The sequence below is a fragment of the Gobio gobio genome, assembly GCF_949357685.1.
Source record: "Gobio gobio genome assembly, chromosome: 10".
NCBI lineage: Eukaryota > Metazoa > Chordata > Actinopteri > Cypriniformes > Gobionidae > Gobio > Gobio gobio.
In genome coordinates this window covers 43,890,435-43,918,330 of record NC_137116.1, presented here as the reverse complement: position 1 = coordinate 43,918,330, position 27,896 = coordinate 43,890,435, and the positions used below count along the sequence as shown (strand labels likewise).

General features: G+C 39.7%; 3 protein-coding genes across 4 annotated transcripts; all 3 read right to left on the bottom strand.

Annotated features, from left to right (window-relative positions):
• Positions 1 to 9,733: 9,733 nt before the first annotated feature.
• Positions 9,734 to 12,796, bottom strand: LOC307132177 (torsin-1A-interacting protein 1-like; the record flags this gene model as incomplete). The annotated part of the gene is given in 4 exon segments (XM_079826344.1): positions 9,734 to 10,179; positions 10,182 to 10,514; positions 10,607 to 10,666; positions 12,727 to 12,796. Coding segments are annotated over 4 exon segments (909 nt in total).
• An 839-nt stretch (positions 12,797 to 13,635) lies between these two features.
• LOC307132366 (torsin-1A-interacting protein 1) lies at positions 13,636 to 17,447 on the bottom strand. 2 transcript variants are annotated; one of them, XM_079826617.1, is made up of 8 exons: positions 17,267 to 17,447; positions 16,392 to 16,523; positions 16,107 to 16,286; positions 15,857 to 16,036; positions 15,631 to 15,738; positions 15,312 to 15,425; positions 15,104 to 15,163; positions 13,636 to 15,021 (listed from the first exon to the last, which is right to left on the bottom strand). In XM_079826617.1, exons 1-8 carry the CDS (start codon positions 17,334 to 17,336, stop codon positions 14,240 to 14,242), a joined length of 1,626 nt encoding a protein of 541 aa, XP_079682743.1. In that variant the 5' UTR covers positions 17,337 to 17,447; the 3' UTR covers positions 13,636 to 14,239. The 2 variants fall into 2 exon arrangements, with proteins under 2 accessions (XP_079682743.1, XP_079682744.1); XM_079826618.1 differs by having other exon boundaries at positions 13,643 to 15,021; positions 15,857 to 16,006.
• An 87-nt stretch (positions 17,448 to 17,534) lies between these two features.
• Positions 17,535 to 27,106, bottom strand: LOC307133070 (uncharacterized protein). The gene is made up of 13 exons (XM_079827852.1): positions 27,036 to 27,106; positions 26,744 to 26,828; positions 26,525 to 26,593; positions 26,226 to 26,300; positions 25,812 to 26,048; positions 25,621 to 25,662; positions 25,241 to 25,393; positions 24,745 to 24,852; positions 22,386 to 22,481; positions 21,170 to 21,265; positions 19,091 to 19,186; positions 18,854 to 18,910; positions 17,535 to 18,702 (listed from the first exon to the last, which is right to left on the bottom strand). The coding sequence occupies exons 2-13, from the start codon at positions 26,763 to 26,765 to the stop codon at positions 17,948 to 17,950; spliced, it is 1,806 nt and encodes a 601-aa protein (XP_079683978.1). The 5' UTR covers positions 26,766 to 26,828; positions 27,036 to 27,106; the 3' UTR covers positions 17,535 to 17,947.
• Between the last annotated feature and the right edge of the window lie 790 nt (positions 27,107 to 27,896).

Sequence of the window (27,896 nt, the reverse complement as noted above, 5' to 3'; positions counted from 1 at the left end):
TAATATCCATACCTCCTCCTACCCTGAACCTACCCTTAAAACTATGTAAATATTTTAAATAAATAAATATTAAATATGGATGTAAAATGCTACCTATCAGATTGTGCTACCAGAATCATATTAATGTGATTTGCTTCATTAATGTCCATTAATATCCATACCTAAGTTACCCCTATCCCTACCCTAAACCTACCCTTAAAATGTAAATATAAAAAATAAAAATAAAAAATGTTGATGTGGGCATGCGCAGTAAGCCTTGGTAGGACAATCTGACGGGTAGGATGAAATGTCAGGACACCTGTCGTGAACACGCTTTGTGAACATTCAAATGTTGCCTGTGCGTCTGCAACCGTAGTTATACGCATGCATGTATGATTATCCATATCTGCAATACACTGAAGCAGAGGATTTTATAGGATTTAGTTTATCATTAATGGTAGATAATTCTGGATATGCTTTTTCTGCCAAAAAATTGGTTAAAGATCTTAACATTATTTTAACATCGTTAATATTATCATCAGAGAATCCTACAGACACATTGCTCAGCTTTTAATGAAAACAGTGAACTCATTATTGGAAATAAACCATAAACCAATCATAAATAATTGATACAATTAGTAATAAATTAGCTTTTGTGTTTAATAAACATCAATATAGACTATTTATTCAAACCAAGTTTTGCCTAATCATTATAGGTATTATTTGAAAGCTTAAATTCTAAAAATCACCCTGTTTTGCAATCGTTTTATAAAAAACATCACATAACTGAATTTAAACAATTTTTAAGAACAGGGAAAATGTTAAATTAGGAGTCAAAATGATAAATTGTACATTTATTTAAAATATGCCATCCATCCATCCATCATCTTCCGCTTATCCGGGGCCGGGTCGCGGGGGCAACAGTCTTAAGCAGAGACGCCCAGACTTCCCTCTCCCTAGCCACTTCCTCCAGCTCTTCCGGGGGGACCCCGAGGCGTTCCCAGGCCAGCCGGGAGACATAATCCCTCCAGCGTGTCCTAGGTCTTCCCCGGGGCCCCCTCCCGGTGGGACGTGCCTGGAACACCTCCCTGGGAAGGCGTCCAGGAAGCATCCGAAAAAGATGCCCGAGCCACCTCAGCTGGCTCCTCTCGATGTGGAGGAGCAACGGCTCTACTCTGAGCTCCTCCCGAGTGACCGAGCTTCTCACCCTATCTCTAAGGGAGCGCCCAGCCACCCTGCGGAGAAAGCTCATTTCGGCCGCCTCTATCCGGGATCTTGAGCTGTGGGTCATGACCGAAAGGACATGACCATAGGTGAGAGTAGGAACGTAGATCGACCGGCAAATCGAGAGCTTTGCCTTACAGCTCAGCTCCTTCTTTACCACGACAGACCGGTACACCGACCTTATTTAAAATATGGTTATATATAATATTCTAGATACATTATTATTCTACAGTATTTGAATTTCCTGGGGGTGGACCTTCAGCTATGTCTGCTTCACAGAATGTAACCAATATTGACCATCTCCAGTAGGTTGCCCATATCAACGGCTTTGGGCCTCCCCACAAACCACCAGGATGCAGGGTAGGCCTATACATGGGTACAACATCAAATTAATTCCAATTCTTTGATATCTGAGCCACCAACTTGTGTGGTTGCGTGTGCGGCATAATTTTGATCTCCCCAGACAAAATCTCACTCCAAGGTTTTTTGAAAAGTTGGCAGGTAGCCTATGTAGCAGACATTAAAAGCAAGGCAAACAGGGCAAGGTTTCAACACAACTATGCATATCCTATGTTTTAAACACTACATTAGGCTGTTGCTCTTTCCATGCGAGGTTTCCCACATGAAAAAATACTATAGTATATTATAGTAAAATTACTCTAGTAAATACTATAATGTTTTTGAACCATACTATAGTAAAGATACAGTAAATGTAGTATATTGTAGTAGTATTTACTACACTTTGTTAATTTACTGTAGTATATTTACTATATTATGGTTCAAAAACACTATAGTATGCCTATTTACTAGAGTAATTTTACTATAATATACTATAGTATCTTTTCATGTGGGTTTCTAATTTCAACTCGGTATGAATCAAAAATCTAATTTGAGCTGTAGGCTATATTAATCTTTACAAATAAATATGAACGAACATATTAACGAAGATACAACTCCTAGTAATTTACACCTTGATAGCACGCAAACATTTCTGTCCTGCTTTTCTGCTACAGACTGAATCCTATCATGAGTGGGCAAAGCAGCCGTTTGATGCCTTTTCTGTCTCTTCAGATGCCATACCTAGAATCGGCCCCGAATAACCATTTTCCACAAAAAAAAATGGGTAGGCTTACAATGAAATTACATTATATACTCACCCTTAAACCATCGGATATTAAAAGGATATTTAAAAGTGTAAAAGCGTTGACAAATTACTACAACATAAATAACCATCGATTATTTCCGCATCGATAAGAACGTTTTGAATATCGCTGTAGACTATATTATTAGGCTTTGTCTAAACACATTGCCTGGAACAATGGGAGGCCTAATTCAAAGTGATTTCCATTATTTTGACAGACAAAATTGCATTTACATACTTCTTGAGAAACACTCTAATAGGGATTTGCAGTGAAAAGGGGAGACAATATTATATGTCTCTTTCCAAAAACAAACATGGAATTAGACGCGAGGATTTGATACCACAAATGCGCGATTTGTATCATGTTTCAAACTGATACAGCGGCATACAAATGGGAAAGGAACACACAAATGATTTGTAGCGTAACCTTATGGTTTGTTTCGGTATTTTTGAGTGGAACTTCCTCAAACCTGAAGTGCCTCACCTAATCTAACCCGCAGTAGGCTCGTTTGGGAAAAAAAAAGTTCACAATGAAACTATTATTGAAAGCACTTTGACCTTGTAGATATCTGGTTAAGAATTTTCTTCCTGTGGCATTAAAGTATAACTATGAGTCATGTCACCTGCAGTTTCGCAAGCACTCATAGGATTACACACACCCATTGTGTGTGTGTGTGTGTGTGTGTGTGTGTGTGTGTGTGTGTCCAGGTTTGGCTATACACATGAGGGCCAATTGTCCTCTCACATAATGGAACATTTTACTGATCCTGTTTCAGAGTCTGTAGAAATTTACAGTTCAAAAGTTTAGGGTCAGTTAGATTTTTTTTTTTTTAATAGAAAAATAAATTCTTTGCATGAAACCATGATGCATTAAATTGGTCAAACGTGACAGTAGCCTAAAGGCATTTGTACCAAAAACAAAACCATAGAATCCTGAAAAAAGTTTCCACAGAAATATTATGCAACACAACTTTCTTATTATTAACATTGATAATAATAAGCAATGTTTCTTGATCACCAAATCAGCATATTGGAATGATTTGTTAATGTATATGTTAATATGCAAATGACACATTTCTGAGCGTGACTTAAAGAGAATGACACAAAAAATTATTTTATTTACAACACGGAAACGCCTGGAACTCAAGGAAGTGTTGTGACACATGACACAAAAAATAAAAGACTGACAGGGGTGTAACGGTACACCAAACTGACGGTTCGGTACGTATCTCGGTTTTGAAATCACGGTTCGGTACAGCAGTTTTACAAAATTGCTTTTTAGATTTAACAGTGGTTTACTGAAGAAGAAAAAAAAAGTGTCTGTCCTTGAATTAATTAAATTATATCTAAAAGTGTATTGAAGATATTGCTGTAAACTATATAGGGAGCCCTTACTTGCACCTTAATATTAAAGGTTAACAAAATAGAGCCCAAACTATTAGCCTAAATTCAGTTGCTATTTATTTTTAGGTATAATAATCAACACTCAAATAACACCATCCATCCATCCATCTTCTTCCGCTTTATCCAGGGTCGGGTCGCGGGGGCAGCAGTCTAAGCAGAGATGCCCAGACTTCCCTCTCCCTAGACACTTCCTCTAGCTCTTCCTGGGGTACACCGAGGCGTTCCCAGGCCAGCCGGAAGACATAGTCCCTCCAGCGTGTCCTAGGTCTTCCCCGGGGCCTCCTCCCGGTTGGACATGCCCGAAACACCTTCCCGGGAAGGCGTTCAGGAGGCATCCGGAACAGATGCCCGAGCCACCTCAGCTGACCCCTCTCGATGTGGAGGAGCAGCGGCTCTACTCCGAGTTCCTCCCGAGTGACTGAGCTCCTCACCCTATCTCTAAGGGAGCGCCCAGCCACCCTGCGGAGAAAACTCATTTCGGCCGCCTGTATCCGGGATCTTGTCCTTTCGGTCATGACCCAAAGCTCATGACCATAGGTGAGAGTAGGAACGTAGATTGACCGGTAAATCGAGAGCTTCGCCTTACGGCTTAGCTCTTTCTTCACCACAACAGACCGGTACATCGACCGCATTACTGCAGAAGCTGCACCGATCCGTCTGTCAATCTCCCGTTCCATCCTCCCCTCACTCGTGAACAAGACCCCTAGATACTTGAACTCCTCCACTTGAGGCAGGAACTCTCCACCAACCTGAAGAGGGCAAACCACCCTTTTCCGACTGAGGACCATGGCCTCGGATTTGGAGGTGCTGATCCTCATCCCAGCCGCTTCACACTCGGCTGCAAACCGTCCCAGTGCATGCTGAAGGTCCTGGTTAGAAGGGGCCAACACGACAACGTCATCCGCAAAGAGCAGAGATGAAACCGCGTGGTCCCCAAACCTGACACCCTCCGGCCCCTGGCTGCGCCTAGAAATTCTGTCCATAAAAATTATGATCAGAACCGGCGACAAAGGGCAGCCCTGCTGGAGTCCAACATGCACCGGGAACAAGTCTGACTTACTGCCGGCAATGCGGACCAAACTCCTGCTTTGGTCGAATAGGGACCGGACAGCCCTTAGCAAAGGACCCCGGACCCCATACTCCCCGAGCACCCTACACAGGATGCCGCGAGGGACACAGTCGAATGCCTTCTCCAAATCCACAAAACACATGTGGACTGGTTGGGCAAACTCCCATGAACCCTCCAGCACCCTGTAGAGGGTATAGAGCTGGTCCAGTGTTCCACGACCGGGACGAAAACCAGACTGTTCCTCCTTAATCCGAGGTTCTACTATCGGCCGTATTCTCCTCTCCAGTACCCTGGCATAGACTTTCCCGGGGAGGCTGAGAAGTGTGATCCCCCTGTAGTTGGAACACACCCTCCGGTCCCCCTTCTTAAAAAGAGGGACCACCACCCCGGTCTGCCATCCCAGAGGCACTGTCCCCGACCGCCACGCGATGCTGCAGAGGCGTGTCAGCCAAGACAGCCCCACAACATCCAGAGACTTGAGGTACTCAGGGCGGATCTCATCCACCCCCGGTGCCTTGCCACCGAGGAGTTTCTTGACCACCTCGGTGACTTCAGCTTGGGTGATGGACGAGTCCTCCTCTGAGCCCCCAGCCTCTGCTTCCTCAATGGAAGGCTTGATGGCGGGATTGAGGAGATCCTCGAAGTATTCCTTCCACCGTCCGACGACATCCCCAGTTGAGGTCAACAGCCGCCCATCGCCACTGTAAACAGCGTTGGTAGGGCACTGCTTCCCCCTCCTGAGGCGCCGGACGGTTTGCCAGAATCTCTTCGAGGCCAGCCGATAGTCCTTTTCCATGGCCTCACCGAACTCCTCCCAGGCCAGAGTTTTTGCCTCCACAACCACCCGGGCTGCAATCCGCTTAGCCTGCCGGTACATGTCAGCTGCCTCAGGAGTCCCACAAGCCAACCAGGCCCGATAGGACTCCTTCTTCAGCTTGACGGCATCCCTTACTTCCGGTGTCCACCACCGGGTTCGGGGATTGCCGCCTCGACATGCACCGGAGACCTTACGGCCACAGCTCCGAGCGGCCGCAGCGACAATGGAGGTGGAGAACATGGTCCATTCGGACTCAATATCTCCAGCCTCCCTCTGGATCAAATAACACATTGTATGCAAACATGTAAACTTCACATAAGGCAGTTTTTGCATTAACTTCTAAATCTAATTATAAAATTGTTTTTTTTCTCCAATTGGTTGTTGAAATATAATCAAATACACAGTGACTGTCATTTTCATGACAGGTTTATTTAACATGCATGAAATAATCAAGACATCACTAACAGGTTAAGTAGAATATAATGAATATATAGGCTAAAATAGAGCATATATTTAGTGAAAGAGTTGATTTCTCTAGTGAATACAATTCTGTGGACACTGAATGACTGCCTGTGGTCACGTTAAATGTGATGCTAACGTTACATGACATTGTTTAGTTTACAAGCAGTTATATTGACGTCTTTCCGCCGTTGAAACACTGATTTAGCGATTACACCACATATATACACATGACAGTAAGTTGTAATGTATCCTCAGCATACCTTTATCGTTTGAATTTCGTGATAAAATGGACTGAATATTTAATGTTCATGTGGGAACTCGGATTGAAGTGTGTTCCGCGCTTCAAACAAGCCGACTGTTAAAGATTGCACCCGGAAACCGTTCGGTAACACGCGTGCACTGAACCTGAACCAAAACAAAAACTCTCCGGTTCTACGCGATTCACGTAAATGACCCAATTGACCAAGAAAACAACGATTGTCGCCGAAAAGCGACAAGTTTGCTGGTGTGACAGTGCAAAACTTCAGTCATACCGCACCTGGCCTTGGGGAAAAATGTTTACAACTGTAAGCCAAATGCATTATTATAATATAGTCAAGTGTTTACCTTCACACACATATTATCAAAGAAACAAAATGGCATTGAATACAAAACCATTTGTATAAAACATTTATAAACACACACATTTTTAAAAAAAACCTCTTTGGAATAAAGATCATCTATGTACATTTAAAAGGTCATTGGACTCAAAACTCTACAAATTGACATCCAGCCCAATACAGTGATTCAATCTCATGATTTTCTGTAAAAAAAAACATCTTATACCTTTTTAAACACTATGTTTTACCTAAAACATGTCTTATTATTTTCAAGTGATGCCCTGTGCTTTTACTCATCAATATCTTCTATCATCTGTGGCACAGGCTCAGATATCAGCCTTGAGCTGGTTTCGAAAGAGAGAGAGAGACTCCTAGGCATTCAGGACTGGTACTGCATTTTAATAAACTTTTAACTTGTCACTCTAGCACAGCATAAGACTTGGCTAGAGATTACATTTGTCTTCCAATAAACATCAGACATTATCCTTTTAACTCTATCCAGGAATTATGTTTTCAAATTATCCAAATTTTATATTTGTCTTTTGCCCATACAATAGGCTACATTTAAACTTCAAACATCCAAATTGAGTCTGAGTTACTCTTCCAATTTTAGCCAAGCACCAGAAATGACATGATGGGCCAGATTCAGATAAGCAAATTGTTTTATTACAGCTCAGCACGAGCTTATCTTTTGAACCAAAACATCAGCTTCTAGGGTTTTCTACATTTTTAACACCAATTCTCCTACAGTGTTTTTACCAACATCCAGTCAAATAAACTTTATCAGAATTGTTTTTTCAACAGTTAGAGGAACAGGAACATTTATTATACATTTTTGTCAGTTAAACTCTCTATGTCTCTAAATATATATTTATTGCCATTCACTTTTTATCATCATTGTCTTTAATTTTGCCTCATAATTTATATTAAAATGATCATAGATCTTTCCTTTAAAAGGAATTCCTGAAGACTTTAATTTATTGAACTTATTACTACTTCATTATTTTCAAAATGTGCACCTCTGTTAAAATTCCCTCCGTCTGACTCTCAGTCTGTGTCAGTGACTATATCTGCAGCTGCTCTGAGAAGAGAGCGCAGGAGGGAAGGGGGCAGATAGGACTGGCTGCTCACACATATCTTGGCCTTTTTTTTTTTTCTTCAAAAAAACTTCAAGTCCTTTACTCAGACTACACAGACCAAATCCTACATCATTTCCAGTGATTTCTTCCAATTGATCTCAGTTAGAATTTTTTTTTTAGCCAGTCAAGTTTCTAATTAACTTTTCCAATTAGAATTAAAACCTTTGCTGCCCATTTACTTAATAATTCCTGCAAATTTCTTTGAAGTTAGGGCTTCAGAGCAGAGCTGCTTACAGCGTTTGCTCTCTTTCGTCTCAAAATCTTTATCTGGACTGATCAAGTTACTGATCATGTCACTCAAATTGTTAGCCATCATTTTAGTCAAAATTCATACTCACCTGAAATTATACCAGCAGAGATGGAGGCGGCGATCTTTAACCAACACAGCTGTGGCTTCTGCGTGATGAAACTGCAAAGTACACTTATACGAAAAAGTCAATTATACTGGTCCATGCCAATTTGTCATACTTTACATTTTACTCAGGATCGTTACTGACGCATCCCTGGCAAACAACCCTGAATCTATTTTTATTTTGTTTAACTAATAACTTAATCCCTAACTGCCTAATTTTCTAAATTCGGGGTACCCCTATCTGATCTGGAAGAGATGGAACAGGTTTGCAATGTCCCCGGGACCTTACCAGCTGGTCCAAGACGGCCTCCTGTAGGGGAAGTGATTGCACTATGAAGCCCACTGGGGCACCCTCTCTTGAGTCCGCTCCTTTTGTACCTATGCCTAAGTGCTCTCACCCCTGGGAAATGTAACCCCTGGAGAAGCAGCATGTAATGATGACCTATGCCTAAGTGCTCTCACCCCTGGGAAATGTAACCCCTGGAGAAGCAGCATGTAATGATGACCTATGCCTAAGTGCTCTCACCCCTGGGAAATGTAACCCCTGGAGAAGCAGCATGTAATGCAGCTACCGTTTTACCTATGCCTAAGCGCTCTCACCCCTGGGAAATTTAACCCCTGGAGAAGCAGCATGTAATGATGCTATCATTCACAATTATGCCTCACTTTTTCCAGCACTCTCACCCCTGGGGACTCAGACCCCTGGAGAAGCCAAGTGAAGCGAAGTACACTGCTCCCCCTTTCCAATTTCTTCCAGTCAGACAGCCTTAACCAAAAATAACAAAAGCTTACTACCTTGTTTACTTGTTTGCCAGAGGTGTACCAAGGAGTGATTGCTCGCGAATCCTCCACCAAAACTGTTGGGGTAACAGCTTAGGACCCAGGACCAGAAGTGAAAAATGAAGACCAAGAGTCAGGAGTTAGATTAATTCAAGAAAAATTTACTGAAGAATAGTTTGCCGTTTCATCAGCAGAAGCCAGCTCACAAGGAATTTGTAGGCCGCACTCCCTCTAACAGTCTCCCAGCCTCCGTCTAACGTACATACAATTTCTGAACAGTTATACTGTTTTCAAGGTCTAGCCACGTCATTACTGCCATGTGGAATGATTCTGATTGGCAGAGAAAATGCAGTCACGGTAAATTTCCACACAAGGATAGATAGCAGAGCATATCACTAAAATGGGTAAAGTTGTCGCCCCATGACTAGATTTAGATCACAATGACCCAGGAGGTCATAGAAAGGCGTTTTCAGGTCTGGTGTCGTGTGCAGAAAAAGTCCATCTTCAATATTGGGCCTGCACCGATCATGCAACGCACACACAAAAGCACTAGGGTATAATCGCACTCTAGTAAGTGTCAGCGGATCCTGACATTTATCAAAAGAACACCCAATACCTAAACAAAGATACAGCCATCGCTCTCCTTCGCCAGAGAGAGACATACATTCTAGATATTCTTTTATTCTTTAAGGACTGAATATATGAACATTGAGAAGGATAGGTGTATAAAAAAGAGACACAGGTATCTGACCTGCCCCTTCAAAAGGTTAGCCCCTACATCCCTGCTGTTCAAATTTCTCCTCTGGAGCCACCGGCAGGATGACATGAGAAATTCTGCTCCACAGTCCACTCAGTTTATCCACATCCATTTGATTAAACGTAGCAGATTTATCTGAGGAGACAAACTTCTCTTTTACATGGTCATGTACCATGTCCTCCACTGCACTCAGACTGGCCGTTGATGCTATTTCATCCACAGAAAGCATCACAGTAAAGACAAGGAAAATCTTTTTGTAAGCTGCATTCTCGTGGTCACAGTAACGATAGAATATGAGCGTAGATCCAGGAGGGAGCTCCTCAAAACGGTGCACAACAGCTGCAGGTTTATCACCTTCAAACGCTTCCTTCAGTGCTTCATCAATCTCCAGCTTGACCTGATCACTGTCTATGGCACTTTTGGTGGTCCCGTTGATTTCTAAGATTGAAGCGTTATGAACGTGGAGTATGCCATGGCTAAGCTTCGAGCAAGGCAGCCCAACGTCCTTTCAGCCCGAAGGCCAGCAGTCAGAATTACACTGACCGGTTCAGTGGGGCTGACCATTTCCAGGTGGCGCTTAAGATGTATCCCACTCCTCTTCCAGAACACTGAACGCTGACTGGGAAAAAGGGCCTGTAGAGCGTCTAACTCCACATCAAATTTGTCCGTTGTTTCAGAATGGGAAACGTCAGTTTGACGCAAATAGGAGTATAGAAACAGATGATAGGCCAAAAAGCCCAAAGCCAGCAACCCTGCCAGTATCAGAAGCTTCAATATGTACCACAACCAGCCTAGAAAAAACATGAATAACAAAGCATAATGAATGTGAGACAAATCTGCTTGTTTAAACTATGTGGAATAGATGAAGGACATAAAAAAATACCTCGAGAGGAAGAGACTGGACTTGGTTTGGAGGCGACTGGTTTCTGCAGATTCTTCAAATCTTGACGAAGTAGTAAAATAATTATGATCTACAATTTTATTTCTTTATTGGCTATTTTTCTTAATAGACTAAATTATAAATGTATAAATTATTATAAAACATTTTTTCAAGTAATAAAATATGAGAAAAGTGAGTGACAAATATGGGGATAGATTTGTTGCGTTATTCCAAACAAATAGATTATTATCCACAAATAAATGTAAAGAGATTCACAAAAATGTAATAAATTCACAAATAAATAGAATGAGATCCACAAATATATGCATGAGTTTCACAAAAATGAATTAGATTCACAAATAAATACAATGACATTTGTGAATAAAAAAAATATCCACACATATGTTATGTCACAAACACAACTCTGCCTTGCATTCATTTGTGAATCGCTTCCTGTGCATTTGTGAATCTCTTCCTCTGCATTGGTGGATCTCTTCTTGCACATTTGTAAATCGCAGCACAGCGCGTGGATTTTGAAACATTTCTAGCGTCTACACTCACACAAATCCACAAATAGGTAGACTCCACCCACCGTCTGCTTAAGCCAATCAGATGACGGCCATATTGTGCTGACTAGAGCCATAGAGCTCTCAATAGTTCTAAACAACTCCGCGCTGTCAATCTGTTTTAATAGGATTAAGCAGGATAGACAGCATTTTCACTGTATTTGCAGCGATTTCTGGCAGATATTAACACAATATGTCCATTGACTTCGATTAGGCTTTAAAGTAGCATTTTATTCTGGGGAGAGATAAAGAAAAGACAGCTTTGATCTTTTTTTTTTTGGAGTGATCTGGTATTTTATTTGGCTCACGACAGTACAACATGATTTTACAGTCTTGCCCTTGAGTTATCATTTGCTGCAATATAAAGTTAAACCCGCTTAATGTAAAATAACTATATCAAAGTCATCTGAATACGCCACATTTATGCCTACAAATGTATGAGTTAAACTTTACACCATCAGAATGCTGTCATATGCTGCAAGCAATGGATATCCAGCCATCCCCCTCCACACACACACACACAGAGAGAGAGAGAGAGAGAGAGAGAGAAACAAGGTTTTTTTTTTTTTCAAACCTAACACAATGCTGCCATTTTCTGTTCATTGAGGGGAGGGCATACAGTGAGAGGTATTTAGATGAAATATTTTAAATAAATAAATATATTGATCTGAAAAATAGTATATTCATTTTAAATTAATCCAGGTTCAAGAGGTAAATTATCATCATCAAGAGAGAAAGTCACTCACACACACACACACACACACACACACACACACACACACACACACACACACACGCAAACATTCTGCTTTTTTACATTTTAATAAAACATTGTTTAGTATGTTTTTAAAGGTATTTGGTTTACGGGGACACAGGAAATGTTCTCATAACCCATGATTATGTTGTAATACCAGTGTAATACTCATGTCATTATACAAATTTGTGTCCTCATAAATCACATAAGCACACACACACACAAAGAGGGATTGGCAGAGAGAAAGAGAGATGGAACGTTTTTTTATCCTGTTTCAAAACTAACACAATGCTGCCATCTTCTGTTCATTGAGGGGAGGGCAGCACACACAGACACAGAATCGATTATTCAAAGAAATATTTTAAATAAATAAATATATTGATCTGAAAAATAGTATAGTCATTTTAATTTAATCCAAGTTCAATTACCGAACATACAATCTTAATTTAATTGAAATCAAAATATGATTTTACAAGATATGAGAGAATTTCTGTTCCCCTTTTTTGTCCTTATTTAATCCATCGCCATGGCAACACCGTTTGAATTATCCAATATCCGTTTGCATTTTAGCATCTTCCGTATCTTTGTTTTATGTTGACCTAGTTTGGTGGAGATTGAATAAATTGCCTACGAGGAGAACGTAAAAACTCAGAGCCTGATTTATCCATAAATTCATGTTCAAACCAAAATATCTGACTTCCTGTTGGTCGGAGCTAATGACTGTAAATTATAAAGTTGTCCGGCTCGAAGAGAACAATATAGGTACCGAGTTTGGTGACTATAGATAAAACTAACCCCCCCACTTTTGACAAAAGGTGGTGCTATAGAGTCCCTCATCCCTGCCCGTTTCTGCCCATTTCCACAGACTGACATCTCTGATGTGTGTGTTGAGATGAGATGGCGCCGAGGACGGCCACAACGTCGCAAGCTCTGCTGAAGCATTGTAGTTTTTTGTTTGTTCTGTTTATAGTTTTTGTGTTTTTTGTCTTGGATGTTGTCTGCCTTACTACGTACGACAGACAGACACTTTTGGACATTGGTTCGGCAATCGCACACCGAAAACCGGACTTTAAATTCATCAACGACGACACGCCGTTTACAAACACAGCAGCGGAACCCTTTGTCTGGGTGGCTATAATAAGATGGTGATTCAAATCATTTTTGAAAGTGACACACTTTCTGCTGCCAGTTGGTGGCGCTATAACTTTGACTCACAAAAATCATATCCATGTGATCGGCCTCTTACAACGAACACACAGCTGAAATTTCATCCAAATCAGTCAATGTTTGCTCCAGTTATAACACACTTCCTGTTTCCCTTTTCTCGCCATAAATTGTTTACTTCGTAACGGCCAAACCATTCGAGATATCAAAAATCTGCTCGCAATTTAGCATCCTGACTTCAATATGTTCATCTCATGCTAACCGCGAGTTTGGCAATGATCGAAACAATGGCCTCGGAGGAGAATATTAAATTCCAGAGCATGCGTTTTCCGAAGTTGTTCGGCCCGATGAGATCTATGTGTACCGAGTTTCATACATGTACGAGCAAGTGTGTTTGATTTATCAAGTTTTCAGACCCCTCTTAAGGGGGCGCTGTCGAGCCCCCCTGCCACGCCCTTTCAGGGCTTGGGCCCTATTTACTTTTTAAAATATATACATACAAAATAGAAAATATTTATTTTAAATTAAGCCAAAATATTGCTGTTTTTACTGTATCTATTATCCAATACATTTTATTAACATTAGGCTTTCAATAACAAATAAAAAACAACTCCAAACTTTTGAATTATACTGTATATATAAACTAAATACAATGTTTCAAATGTTACCATAACATGAACTATGACAAAATAGTATTATCCAAAGAACAAGAAAAGGACACACAACAAGAAAACAAATATAGACTGACTTTTAATTATTATAATCTTATTCAAGCAAATACATGAACCCAAAATACATTTTGATTGGTAAAAAGAATTAAAGAGAGTTTTAACTTCAAACATCAGTGCAAAACTTCAGTCATTACCGCATCTGGCCTTGGGGAAAAAATGTACAACTGTAAGCCAAATGCATTGTTATAATATAGTCAAGTGTCTGCCTTCACACACAAATATTATCAAAGAAAACAAAGAAACAAAATGGCGTCGAATACAAAACCATTTGTATAAAACATTTATAAACACACACATTTTTTAAAAAACCTCTTTGGAATAAAGATCATCTATGTACATTTAAATGGTCCTTGGACTCAAAACTCTACAAATAGACATCCAGCCCAATACAGTGATTCAATCCCATGATTTTCTGTAAAGGTTAGCCCCTACATCCCTGCTGTTCAAACTTCTCCTCTGGAGCCACCGGCAAGATGACATGAGAAATTCTGCTCCACAGTCCACTCAGTTTATCCACATCCATTTGATTAAACGTAGCAGATTTATCTGAGGAGACAAACTTCTCTTTTACATGGTCATGTACCATGTCCTCCATTGCACTCAGACTGGCCGTTGAGGCTATTTCATCCACAGAAAGCATCACAGTAAAGACAAGGAAAACCTTTTTGTAAGCTGCATTCTCGTGGTCACAGTAACGATAGAATATGAGCGTAGATCCAGGAGGGAGCTCCTCAAAACGGTGCACAACAGCTGCAGGTTTATCACCTTCAAACGCTTCCTTCAGTGCTTCATCAATCTCCAGCTTGACCTGATCACTGTCTATGGCACTTTTGGTGGTCCCGTTGATTTCTATGATTGAAGCATTATGGAACGTGGAGTACGCCATGGCTAAGCTTCGAGCAAGGCAGCCCAACGTCCTTTCAGCCCGAAGGCCAGCAGTCAGAATTACACTGACCGGTTCAGTTGGGCTGGCCATTTCCAGGTGGCGCTTAAGATGTATCCCACTCCTCTTCCAGAACACTGAACGCTGACTGGGAAAAAGCGCCTTTAGAGCAGTTAACTCCACATCAAATTTGTGCGTTGTTTCAGAATGGGACACTTCAGTTTGACGCAAATAGGAGTATAGAAACAGATGATAGGCCAAAAAGCCCAAAGCCAGCAACCCTGCCAGTATCAGAAGCTTCAACATGTACCACAACCAGCCTAGAAAAAAACAGCATAATGAATGTGACACAAATCTGCTTGTTTAAACTATGTGGAATAGATGAAGGACATAAAAAAATACCTCGAGAGGAAGAGACTGGACTTGCTTTGGAGGCGACTGGTTTCTGCAGATTCTTCAAATCTTGACGACGAAGTAAAATAATTATGATCTACAATTTTTTTTTTTATTGGCTATTTTTCTTAATTGACTAAATTATAAATGTATAAATCTTTTTTCAAGTAATAAAATATGAGAAAAGTGAGTGACAAATACAAAACATATTTTTTACCTGTGTTTTTGTGAGGAGTGGTTTGATTTGTGACGGGATATTTAACTGTTGAGTAGACGTTGCTCCTTTGGAGTTTAGATGGGTATCTGTCCCAGTTATCAGGACAAGGGTCATCTAGTGAAGGGATATAAACTTTGATCAACTAAAATTCATGAAACATTTTAACATATACAGTAAGACCGTTATCAAGCATCATAATGTGCACTTTTACCAGTAAAAATATGCTTACTCTATTAAGTAATATATAAGTGCTTACTCATATATAATAATAAAAATATGCTTACTCTAATATATATTAAAATATAAAGACTTTACAAACTTTTGGCCATCTCCGTTATGCGATTCTGATATTTCAGGCTATTCTTATTTCTCATTCTTAAATCCTCTTGTCGGGTTTCCAGTGGTACAGCACCCAAACTAGAGGGATCTGCAATCAAAAAGATCCTTGTGAGTAAAATGAACTACAACTGACATGTGTATGCATTTCAATGCACATTAGTTGTTCATTATTTGGAAACTGAAAGGTAAGTTTAATGATAACAAACCTCCAGATGTTGTGATTGGTCTGTAATTTTTTATTTGGGTTTTGGGTCTGGGTGTCTCATGGTCCACAGTTTTGTTATGAATGGATATTCGGCTGCCCAGTATCACCTCATTTCCCAGATTTTCTCCCCATGCACAGGCAGGGTGCTTTTCTACCGTCCCAGAATGGGGTGAGAAAACCACTGAAGGAATATAGCACCATCTGTTTAATATATTTTGACCTAACACATTGTTTCTCAAATAGCATCTTACCTTTCAAACTTGGCTCATGGTCCTGCTCAGCCTCCTCATCTGAGACCATATCTTGATCTTGGTCTTCATCCTCGCCCATCTCCTCATCTGCTTCATCTGTGTGTTTAAATCCATCCCCTCTCTCGTTTATATCTCTTGCCTTCTCTTTCTCTTCAAGCTTTTGGATCTTAACAGGGGATTCTGTGTTGGTTTAATAAAAAGAGTGCAAACATTAGCATAACAAATACGTTTTGCCTGAGAAACCAAATGTAAGACAATTTTTTTATTTTAATTTAATTGACATACCATCATCATCATCCCCCTTCTCGAGGCTCTTGGACTCCTTGGATCCATTGACAGCTCTGGATGCCCCATCATCATTCCTCGTTTCCCGAGTTCTCTTTAGTCGGGGTCTGGTAAGTTCGGCACTGTATAAAGCTATAAGATAAATGATGGACCGAGAAATTATCTTACAGAAATATACCAATCAACTGATGGGACCTTTATAAAGTAAATATAATATAAATAACATAATATCAACAACTGTATTCATTGTGATCTTTAATAATAGCCTTATAAGAAAATGTTTACGAAAAGTTTACACTAAACGAGTTGAGAATATATGTTAAAATTAAACTCTTTAACTCACATGCAACCTAACCAGTGGATATTTGACCAATTTAGCCTAGTTAGCTAATCCCAACTATATAATTCTATATAACCTGTGTTACATAAAAAGAGAAAGTAACCTTAGAAGAACATTTTTGCTACGTTTTATAAAGGGCAAGCAAGGTACACACGTATGAACGAGAAAATCTCAACGGAAATTGCAAAACTTTGTTATCATATAAAACCGCGATAATAAACTTGATGTACGGATACGCTGACCTTGAACATTTTTTTTTAGCATTTAATTGATAACTAATACTGTAAAGACAAACGATGAGCCCTGAATCTAAACTCAAACAGAAAGGTTTAACGTTACGCTTAGCAACGATACGACTGTTTTCTTAACAGATTTAACGTTATAATAAGGATGAAACCCCTAACAAAAAGTATTCGCCGTACATTACAATTTCTTTCTTTTTGAACAGATAATAACGTATTTATTGCAGGAAAGTAGCATTTGGTTCTGTTGACATTTCTGTAGTTACCATTTTATGATGTTTATAAAGTCAAACCTGTCTTAGATGCTTGTCTGACGCTTTTCCTCCTAGTTGTAGCTCCATCTTTAGAATCACCCGAATCCATTTGTGTTATATTTTACAATTTCTTGACAAACTTTTACATTTACTCTGCAGCTAAAAACCGGAAGACGGAACAGTAATGATGGTCTTCGTCGGAGCGATTTCGTTGGAACACAACTTCTCTCCCGGAAATAGTTCACAAGTAGTTACTTTCATTTCATAAATAGCTCAACAAACATGTCAAAGGAAGCACACAGAAGATGCATTTATTAAGGCACGTTTATTTAATTAAGTTTTACAGTATGAAAACCTTAAACATTCATCAAATATATTACACGTCCATCCCCTTTTGATCACATTTACAGATTAAAAATAACTTTTAATGTAAGACATAATTTAGATACAAACAGATCTACATGAAAACAAAGAAAAGCAATACAAATGGGAAACTTACTTGATTTTATCCTTCAATAAATGTCTGAAAAAGTTATAATTTATTATGAAAGAAAATTGCGAGGCCCATCATTCATACAGCAGCACATACCAATATGCATATTTTTTTCAATTCAAAGTATGAGCCCTCATTTGTGAGGCAATGCATGAGTATAAAATCTAAAGTAGTAATTTGGGCAACAACAACAACAACAAAAAGATTTAATAACTATTTCAAAATGATTAATCACATTCCCTACAGCCCTGCTGTTCAATTTTCTGTTCTGCAGCCACTGGCAAGATGAGATGTGAAATTCTGCTCCACAGTCCACTCAGTTTGTCCACATCCATTTGATTAAATGTAGCCAACTTGTCTGAGGTGACAAACTTCTGTTTTACATGCTCTTGAACCATCTCTTCAACTCTTCCTAGATTGACATTGGATGGCAGCTCCACTTCTCCATCAAGCATTATAGTAAAGGCCAGGAAGACGTTTTTATAAGCCGCATTCTCATGGTCACAGTAACGGTAAAAGATGAGAGTGGATCCAGGAGGGAGCTCCTCAAATCGGTGGATTACTGCAGCAATCTTTTTACCCTCAAAGGCATTTCTCAACTCCCTATCAATGTCCAGCTTGACCTGATCACTGTCTTGTGACGCTTTACTTTTTCCATCAATGTTCAGAAATGAAGAGTTACGGGCAGTGGAAAAAGCTTGAGCCAAGCATCGTGCCAGACAATCAAGTGTCTTTTCAGCCCCGGGACCAGACGTTAGAATAAGGCTGACGGGTTCCGTGGGCTGCTCAGTTTTTAAGTGGCGCTTGATATGAATCAGACTCCTCCTCCAGAGTTCTGGGTGCTGATTCGGAAAGCTAGTCTTAAGTTTTCCCATTTCCTGATTGAACACATCCACCACATTTAACTCTTTTGTGTCAGGTGTAGTTGAGTCAGAAAAATACAGACACGCCATAAGGACGACACAAACCGCAATAAACAGTTCTGTAAGAAAATAAATAATTATTAGACGTTAGACGTTATTGGCTGCTTCTCTGTGAAAATCATTCGACAGTCATTTTTCATAATAGTAAAGACTTCTTTTAGTCAAATAATTTCTTTATTGTCAGTCAGAATGGAGAAAAGAAAAACTCACGGTAATTCCATCCCATGTTGATCGGTGGTTGGTTGTCTTGTGGAAGTCCAGCTGCAACTGAGTGCAGGTAACAAGGAGAAAGAGTACACACTGTTCATTTACATATACTACTGACATTGTAACATTACAAAGCTGGTTGAAAATCTGTTAACTTATTTAAGTGGACTTCTCAAACAGTATTTTATCTTTCAAACTGGGCTCAGGTTCTTGCATCCTGATCCTGGTCTTCATTCTCACCTATCTCCTCATCTGTTTCATCTGTGTGTTCACCTCTCTCATTTCCATCTCTTGCCTCCTCTGCTTCATTAGGCCTTTGGATATTAACAGGGGGTTCTGTAAATTTAATGAAAAATATTGAAAACAAACATTAGCATACCAAATATGTTTTGGTCACTGAAGTAGCCACAATTCTGTTGTCTTTAAAGAGACCCCCAGTAGTCAATAATTGTATCCCATTTTGAACCATGTCCTCAACTCTTCCTAGATTGACATCGGGTGGCACTTCCACTTCTCCATCAAGCATTACGGTAAATGCAAGAAAGACGTTTTTATAAGCTGCATTCTCATGGTCACAGTATCGGTAAAAGCTGAGAGTGGATCCAGGAGGGAGCTCCTCAAATCAGTGGATTACTGCAGCAAAATTTTTACCCTCAAAGGCATTTCTCAACCCACCATCATAATGTCCAGCTTGACGCCGCATTGTGAAAGAGTGTAAAAAGCATGGCTAGATTGTCTGGTGGAGGACAAAGGACACTTTTTGCAGATGACGCAGTCACGCGGAGTGAATAAATTGAGAATGATCTAATTTACATGTATTTCCCTTCCCCTGAATCTCCCCCATCCTATTCCACTTCATGCTGGGAGATCACCCAAATATACCCAAAATCTATTGGATTTAAAGGCGGGGGGGGGGGCCACTCATTTTCAGTCCATCTCATATCAATCTTGAGTACCTATAGAGTAGTATTGCATCTTTTATATCTCCGAAAAGTCTTTAGTTTTATTATATTTATAAAAGAAAGATACGCTGTACAGAGTCTTTACGGAAAAAGCAGAGCGGCTGGGAGCGTATTGTTCGGGCGGAGCTAAAGAGTCACGAGCGCACGCAGCTATTGCGTTGAGCTATGCATGTTTACATAGAAAAACAATGGAATCGATAGCTAACAACACAAAGACATTTGAGGCATATTTACTTTCTGCCTGCTACCAACACACGACGGTGAACCTTAATCGCTGGGATTGCTCCATCTTTTAGCATTAGGCGAGCTACAAATCTAGAGTTGAACTGTGCCTTGTTTATAAACCATCGTCGCCGAGATTCAGGGAACAAACAAACACTTGCACAACTCCGTTGCTGCTCCGGAAAAACATGATTGTCTTGCCATGACAACCAAAAACACACATTTTTGGTGACATTGTTGATTTTGTGAAGTCCTGTGACTGTAGCGCAGCCGGCTTCCCTAAAGCGTTTGCTCTCTCGCTCTAGTCACGTGCGCGCCCTTCCGGGAGAAGAGCCCGTACGGCCCGTATAAGGACATTCCGCCCCATCTGACGTCACATATACCCATACTCGAAAAAAACTTTCCGAAACTTATGAGAAACTGGAAGGAGTATTTTTGCCACAGAAATACTCCATCAAATGTCCAACTTTTAAAAAAAAAACGAACTTTGTCCATGTTTAGGATGGGAATCCAAGTCTTTAACAGTGTAAAAAGCTCAGTATGCATGAAACAGCATTTCACCCCCCCTTTAATGTCAATTCTCACTATACAATATTATATGTGTTTGATATCGTTTTAAATGTCTCAGTGCGACTGGTACAACAATCTCATCCCCACAGAAGTATACAAGAAGGTAATAAGAGTTTTTAGAGCTTAGAGCAGGGGTGTCCAAACTCGGTCCTGGAGGGCCACTGTCCTGCAGAGTTTAGCTCCAACTTGCCTCAACACACCTGCTGGAAGTTTCTAGTATGCCTAGAAAGACCTTGATTAGCTGGTTCAGCTGTGTTTCATTGGGGTTGGATCTAAACTCTGCAGGACAGTGGCCCTCCAGGATTAGGATTGGACACCCCTGGCTTAGAGTCATTTCATCCCATGTTGATCGGTGGTTGGTTGTCTTGTGGATGTCCAGCTGCAACTGTGTGCAGGTAACATGGAGAAAGAGTACACACTGTCCTTTTAAATATACTACTGACATTGTAACATTACAAAGCAGGTGGAAAATCTGTTAAATAAGTTAAGTGGACTTCTCAAACAGTATTTTATCTTTCAAACTAGGCTCAGGTTCTTGCATCCTGATCCTGGTCTTCATTCTCACCTATCGCCTCATCTGTTTCATCTGTGTGTTCACCTCTCTCATTTCCATCTCTTGCCTCCTCTGTTTCATTAGGCCTTTGGATATTAACAGGGGGTTCTGTAAATTTAATGAAAAATATTGAGAACAAACATTAGCACACCAAATATCTTTTGGTCACTGAAGTGTACAAGTATAAGCCAAAGTATACAAGAAGGTAATAAGAGTTTTTAGAGCTTAGAGATATTTTGCATATGATGGGTGTGGCTTTTGGAGCCATTTGGTCTCTTCTTTCAATCCAGGCAAATGGGAGATCGATTCAATTTAAATTCCCTTTGTTGTCAGATTTTTCCTTTTGAAAGAGGTTTCGGTTTGGTCTGAGCTACTTAAAGCGATGTGGCAGAGAGTTCAGGGCGCAATACTTTAACGAGGTTGGCCCATTCAGAAGTCAAGTATCAATATCTTATTCTTTGCTATAAAGTATTTGATATTATGAACTGATTATGTAATTGACATTATACATTACCTGACTGTTAATAAATTGTTAAATTTTTTATCCTTTCTGAATTACTCTGTAATTAATTAATTAATTAATTAATCTCTAGTACAGAACGGTAGCCTGATGTCGTCATACTCAATTCTAGTCAGAATTTGAATCTGATACTGCTCCGTTGGGCTGTGATTATGGGGCGTGTTTCAACCGAGCCAGGAAAGACCTCAATTGGATAGACCTACAACCAATCAGAGCAACGGAGCGACGCATAATGTTAGTTGTCAAATGTCAACAGAACTCAACTGCACTGTGTTGCCAAGTCCGCGGGTTGTTTATCATGTCCGCGGGTTGAAGCGACCCCAATTATGTGATATACAGACCCAGGAATGCGAATTTTAGCAGGCAGCCCTGCCAAAATAACACATATTTTACCCCCCAAATGCCATTTTTTTCCCGGAGAACACCCCCGGAAAGCTATTGGGCTTGTTTTTGGCTAGTTTTGAGTAGCAATTGGCCGGGTTTTGTTGTAAAAACTTGGCAATCCTGTACGCACGCTGGAATAAGTTACGTAAGAAGAAAACCGCAGATCGTTAGCCTCCATTGGAACGAATTCAGCGGTCTTACAATTGTAACATTACAAAGCTGGTTGAAAATCTATTAACTTATTTAAGCGGACTTCTCAAATAGTATTTTATATTTCAAACTGGGCTCAGGTTCTTGCATCCTGATCCTGGTCTTCATTCTCACCTATCGCCTCATCTGTTTCATCTGTGTGTTCACCTCTCTCATTTCCATCTCTTGCCTCCTCTGCTTCATTAGGCCTTTGGATATTAACAGGGGGTTCTGTAAATTGAATGAAAAATATTGAGAACAAACATTAGCATACCAAATATGTTTTGGTCACTGAAGTAGCCACAATTTGAGACCCCTGTAGTCAATAATATTATATCCCATTTTGATCACCAAAATTACATATTTAAACGTTTTTTTTCCCTGTGAAATAAAATCTGCATGCATTAAAATTGAATGCAACTCTACACCCTTGCTTCATTTAGTATACGCATACTGCAAATTCGCCCCGCCTCCACTCACTCACACCAGCTCAGATATTAATCATTGATATGATTAGCCTTTTGCTTGACTACGTTATCAAAGAGCTAATAATGTGTTTTTACACAAACTATGTTCACGTTTGCCATCTCAGAGTCAGACAGCTGCCTTTTAAATTTCAGCATCCTTGTAAACGCTTTGGACATCATAGAACGACAGTGGAGAAAGGCATTTAGTTCATCATAACATCATAATATACACTCACCTAAAGGATTATTAGGAACACCTTTTCAATTTCTCATTAATGCAATTATCTAATCAACCAATCACATGACAGTTGCTTCAATGCATTTAGGGGTGTGGTCCTGGTCAAGACAGTCTCCTGAACTCCAAACTGAATGTCAGAATGGGAAAGAAAGGTGATTGAAGCAATTTTGAGCGTGGCATGGTTGTTGGTGCCAGACGGGCCGGTCTGAGTATTTCACTGCTCAGTTACTGGGATTTTCACGCACAACCATTTCTAGGGTTTACAAAGAATGGTGTGAAAAGGGAAAAATATCCAGTATGCGGCAGTCCTGTGGGCGAAAATGCCTTGTTGATGCTAGAGGTCAGAGGAGAATGGGCCGACTGATTCAAGCTGATAGAAGAGCAACTTTGACTGAAATAACCACTCGTTACAACCGAGGTATGCAGCAAAGCATTTGTGAAGCCACAACACACATAACCTTGAGGCGGATGGGCTACAACAGCAGAAGACCCCACCGGGTACCACTCATCTCCACTACAAATAGGAAAAGAGGCTACAATTTGCACAAGCTCACCAAAATTGGACAGTTGAAGACTGGAAAAATGTTGCCTGGTCTGATGAGTCTCGATTTCTGTTGATACATTCAGATGGTAGAGTCAGAATTTGGCGTAAACAGAATGAGAACATGGATCCATCATGCCTTATTACCACTGTGCAGGCTGGTGGTGGTGGTGGTGTAATGGTGTGGGGGATGTTTTCTTGGCACACTTTAGGCCCCTTAGTGCCAATTGGGCATCGTTTAAATGCCACGGCCTACCTGAGCATTGTTTCTGACCATGTCCATCCCTTTATGACCACCATGTACCCATCCTCTGATGGCTACATCCAGCAGGATAATGCACCATGTCACAAAGCTTGAATCATTTCAAATTGGTTTCTTGAACATGACAATGAGTTCACTGTACCAAAATGGCCCCCACAGTCACCAGATCTCAACTCAATAGAGCATCTTTGGGATGTGGTGGAACGGGAGCTTCGTGCCCTGGATGTGCATCCCACAAATCTCCATCAACAGCAAGATGCTATCCTATCAATATGGGCCAACATTTCTAAAGAATGCTTTCAGCACCTTGTTGAATCAATGCCACGTAGAATTAAGGCAGTTCTGAAGGCGAAAGGGGGTCAAACACAGTATGGTGTTCCTAATAATCCTTTAGGTGAGTGTACATCAAATACATAATTCACCCGCTATATTGCTAAATGTACATGGTTTTTCATATCAACAGAAAAATATACCGGAATGGCTTCTCTTGAGACTCCCCTGTTTCGCAGCATAGAAATTATGTTATGCTAAAGCCCACCCACAGATTGGCGTAATTGGTCACAAGGTAGTTTGTGATGTCAGAAACACCAGCGATTTCAAACCACATTTTTGAGACTGTCTTTTCACTGCAGTTTTAAGGAGAAAATACTCAGCAATGGTGTGGACTAAAAATTTGCACATGGTTTGTCTGAAAGCATTAAAACACCACATAGACATATAAAACAACATTAAAAACTTTAAGAGAATATTGAATACTGAATATTTAGATACTAAACGCACACAAAATAAAAGTTTATACTTGTTCTTTAACTCCCTGCATTTTTATATTTTCCCGTTTAGAAACCACGCATTAATTTAGCTTGAATTAAAAAGCATGATCATAACTGATTCCTAACCTGATTCCAAGCATTACAACTGCTTATAAATGACAAAACATATTGATAGCAAACAAATGCAGTAATCTGCTTCATTCTAAGAAAAAATACCTCCTCCTGTCTGCTCTAGTTTATCGACTTTATCTTCTTTTCTCACAGATTCAGACTGAGGGTCGTTCCCACTCTGAGGACTGCTGGGAATCGCTGTCGTCGTCTTCTCTGTGAGTCAGACAAGAAAAAGTATATAGTGTTGTGTGCAATAACTGAGCGTAAACAGAGCTATAAAGCCTTAAAACAAACATGAAATCTGTAATGGTCATAAACTTCAACTTCATCCCACACTTTTCTCTTTTTTAAATTTTGTTACATGAAAAATGATGATATATAGCGCAGTAAACTCTCACGGTAATGCATCAATGATAGGATGTGCTGTAAAAATACCAGTTTTGCGTCATGCGGAAAACTTTTACTGACAAATAAACAGGGATATCAAGGAGAAAGAGTACACATTGTTCATTTACATAAACTACTGAAACTGTAACATTACATAACTAGCTGAAAATCTGTGAACTTATCGTTTAAGCTGACTTCACAAATAGTATCTTACCTTTCAAACTGGGATCAGGTTCCGGCTTGGCCTCATCTGAGTTCATATCTTGATCCTGGTGTTTATCTTCATCCGCTTCACCTGTGTGTTTAAATCCATCACCTCTCGCCTTCTCTGTCTCTTTAAGCTTTTGCATCTTCTTAACGGGGAATTCTGTGTTGGTATAATAAAAAAATATTGAGAACAAATATTAGCATACTAAAGATGTTTTGGTCACAGAAAGTAGCCACAATTCTGTTGTCTATAAGAGAATATTAAACACTGAATAGTGAATACTAAAGTCACACAAAATAAAAGACCAAAATTAGAGACCATATGACAAGCATTAATTTAGTTTGAATCAAAAAGCACGATCATATCTTCCTACGAACAAGACGTACCACCCTCTTCTTTAGGTGCAGAATCACCAGATGAGCCAACATCTGTAAAGCAGAAGTAGAAGACCAGTTTTAGCTGAGAGTGGCTGGTAAATCTCACTAATTTCTGATTCCTAAACTGATTTCTAACCTAACAGAGGCTTATAAATGACAACAACACATATTGATAGCAAACAAATACAATGAAAAAAAACCTCCTGTCTTCTCTGGTTTGACGGCATTATCCTCTTTTCTCACAGATCCAGACTGAGGGTCGTTCTCAGTGTGAGGACTGCTGGGGGTTGTTCCCACTGTAGGGACTGCTGGTGCTCCTGTCTTCTCTGGTTTAACAGCATTATCCTCTTTTCTCACAGATCCAGACTGAGGGTCGTTCCCAGTGTGAGGACTGCTGGGGGTCGTTCCCACTGTGGGGACTGCTGGTGTCGTCTTCTCTGTGTGTCAGACAAGAAAAAGTATATAGTGTTATGTGCAATAACTGAGCATAAACAAATATTAAAGCTGTAATGGTCATAAACTTCAACTTCATCCTACACTTACATTCTCTTTATATATTTTTGTGATATATATATATATATATGATATATGCTGTAAAAAAAACAACAACTCACTCTCATTCTCTGAAACACTGATCTGTGGTTGGCTTTCGTGTGGATGTCCAGAAGAGGCAGTGTCATGTATTGACCCTAAATGTAGAGAGCAGGCAACAGCTTTTGAAAGGTAAAAATTAAACGATACTTTACAAATTGCAACAAATATTCACTTAATCTACAGAAATTCGATTCTAAAATGTTAATTTCACCAGTCTTCTCTGTGTAAGATAAGGGAATACTTACATTCCTTAAAAAAACATTTGAACAAACATTTATTCTATCATGATAATAAAAGTTTGACTTCATGTTACACTTACCACCCTCCCTTGTAGTTTTGTCATCTAACAAAGAACCACAAGATGGATCAGTCACTGCAGATGTTAATTCTACATTTGAAAAGAAGAAAAAGAGCAGTTTAGGTTTTTAAAGACCCATTCAATGATTTCGTATATGTTAGCAAAATGAAACAAGTTCTGGAAGTGTATGCAAAGTAGTCCCTATTTAATTAGAATATTCAAACATAACAATATATTTACCACTGTCGCCTTCGCTTGCCATTACTCTTGCACAAATGCCTCCTTTATCAATGAGCTGTGTTGAAGCAGAGCATTTGAAATGGACCTGAATGTACAAACACCACAGGCGAATATTTAAACCACAAATGCTCTAGTAATAACATGAAAATACAGACTTAATAAGAGAGTAGCATTATGACCTGAAATATAGCAAACACGGTTGCTAAAAAAAATGTTGATAACAAACACCTCTGAAACTTGTTCTTCTAGTCTGAAAAACATACACACCTATTATCTGGGTGTCACCACTCACATATATATCGGATTTTGCCCTATAGGACAAGTCACACTTCCAAACGCGACTGCGCCACTGTTGTTCCGGGTGTCGCTAGGAACTGTTTGATTTAGTGAATTGTTTCCTTCGGAAGTTTTCTGAAGAGGGACATCATATGCACAAGTTCTTCAACTAGGGACACTTTTAGCCATAGACATAATAAATACATAGACGCCCTATTGGCCGCTTTAGAACGTTGCTGCAATACGTCAACGCGTCCGCCATATTGCTGAGGGCAAGACTGCACTGTAAACAAATGCAAGTAAACGGGTGAGCTGCGGCTTTTCTGGATAAAAACAAAAAAAACGTTTACATTTATCAACCAATTTCAGTGGTTTATGATGTACGTGGTATACTAAAAGTTCTATTCTATGGTTACTTAAAATCTTGATAGTTAGACTTATAAAATAGATATATTTTAATAAGGAATTGTCAAAGGCTTGTAATGCGTTTGGCTTTTTATACTTGAATAAGAATTATGAAGACGCCCATACTGAGATATAATTTAATTTTCACATTAAATGAAATAAAGTTTTCTTATAGTGGAAAAGGCATTTTCTGTATTTAACCGATTTTTGCTTTTCTTGTGCTTAGAATTGACCGTCATTGAGAAAATGAAACATCTGCAAATACAAATCACACTGGCAGGCTGCTTTCTGTTTTTTTATAGCACTAAAATGATAGATATTTACAGGTAGATACTCTAAATATACAATAACAAAGATAACTCATGGATCCTTTATACATATGATTTGGTACAACTACACTGCAATGCAAATAGTAAATACATGATAAAGTGAGAAGTAATAGTAAATAGTGTATAGTCAATAAAAAAATAGT

Excerpts from the sequence above, each read along its gene's own strand:
- LOC307132366 (XM_079826617.1), bottom strand. The coding sequence starts at position 17,336 with ATGGATTCGGGTGATTCTAAAGATGGAGCTACAACTAGGAGGAAAAGC. Across the intron at positions 16,287-16,391 it reads GAAGGGGGATGATGATGATG|AATCCCCTGTTAAGATCCAA; the intron begins GTATGTCAATTA and ends AAACCAACACAG. Across the intron at positions 15,164-15,311 it reads CACTCCTCACAAAAACACAG|ATTTGAAGAATCTGCAGAAA; the intron begins GTAAAAAATATG and ends TTCGTCGTCAAG.
- LOC307133070 (XM_079827852.1), bottom strand. The coding sequence starts at position 26,765 with ATGGCAAGCGAAGGCGACAGTG. Across the intron at positions 26,301-26,524 it reads CAAAACTACAAGGGAGGGTG|GGTCAATACATGACACTGCC; the intron begins GTAAGTGTAACA and ends CTCTACATTTAG. Across the intron at positions 19,187-21,169 it reads TGAAACAGATGAGGCGATAG|AACCCCCTGTTAATATCCAA; the intron begins GTGAGAATGAAG and ends TTAAATTTACAG.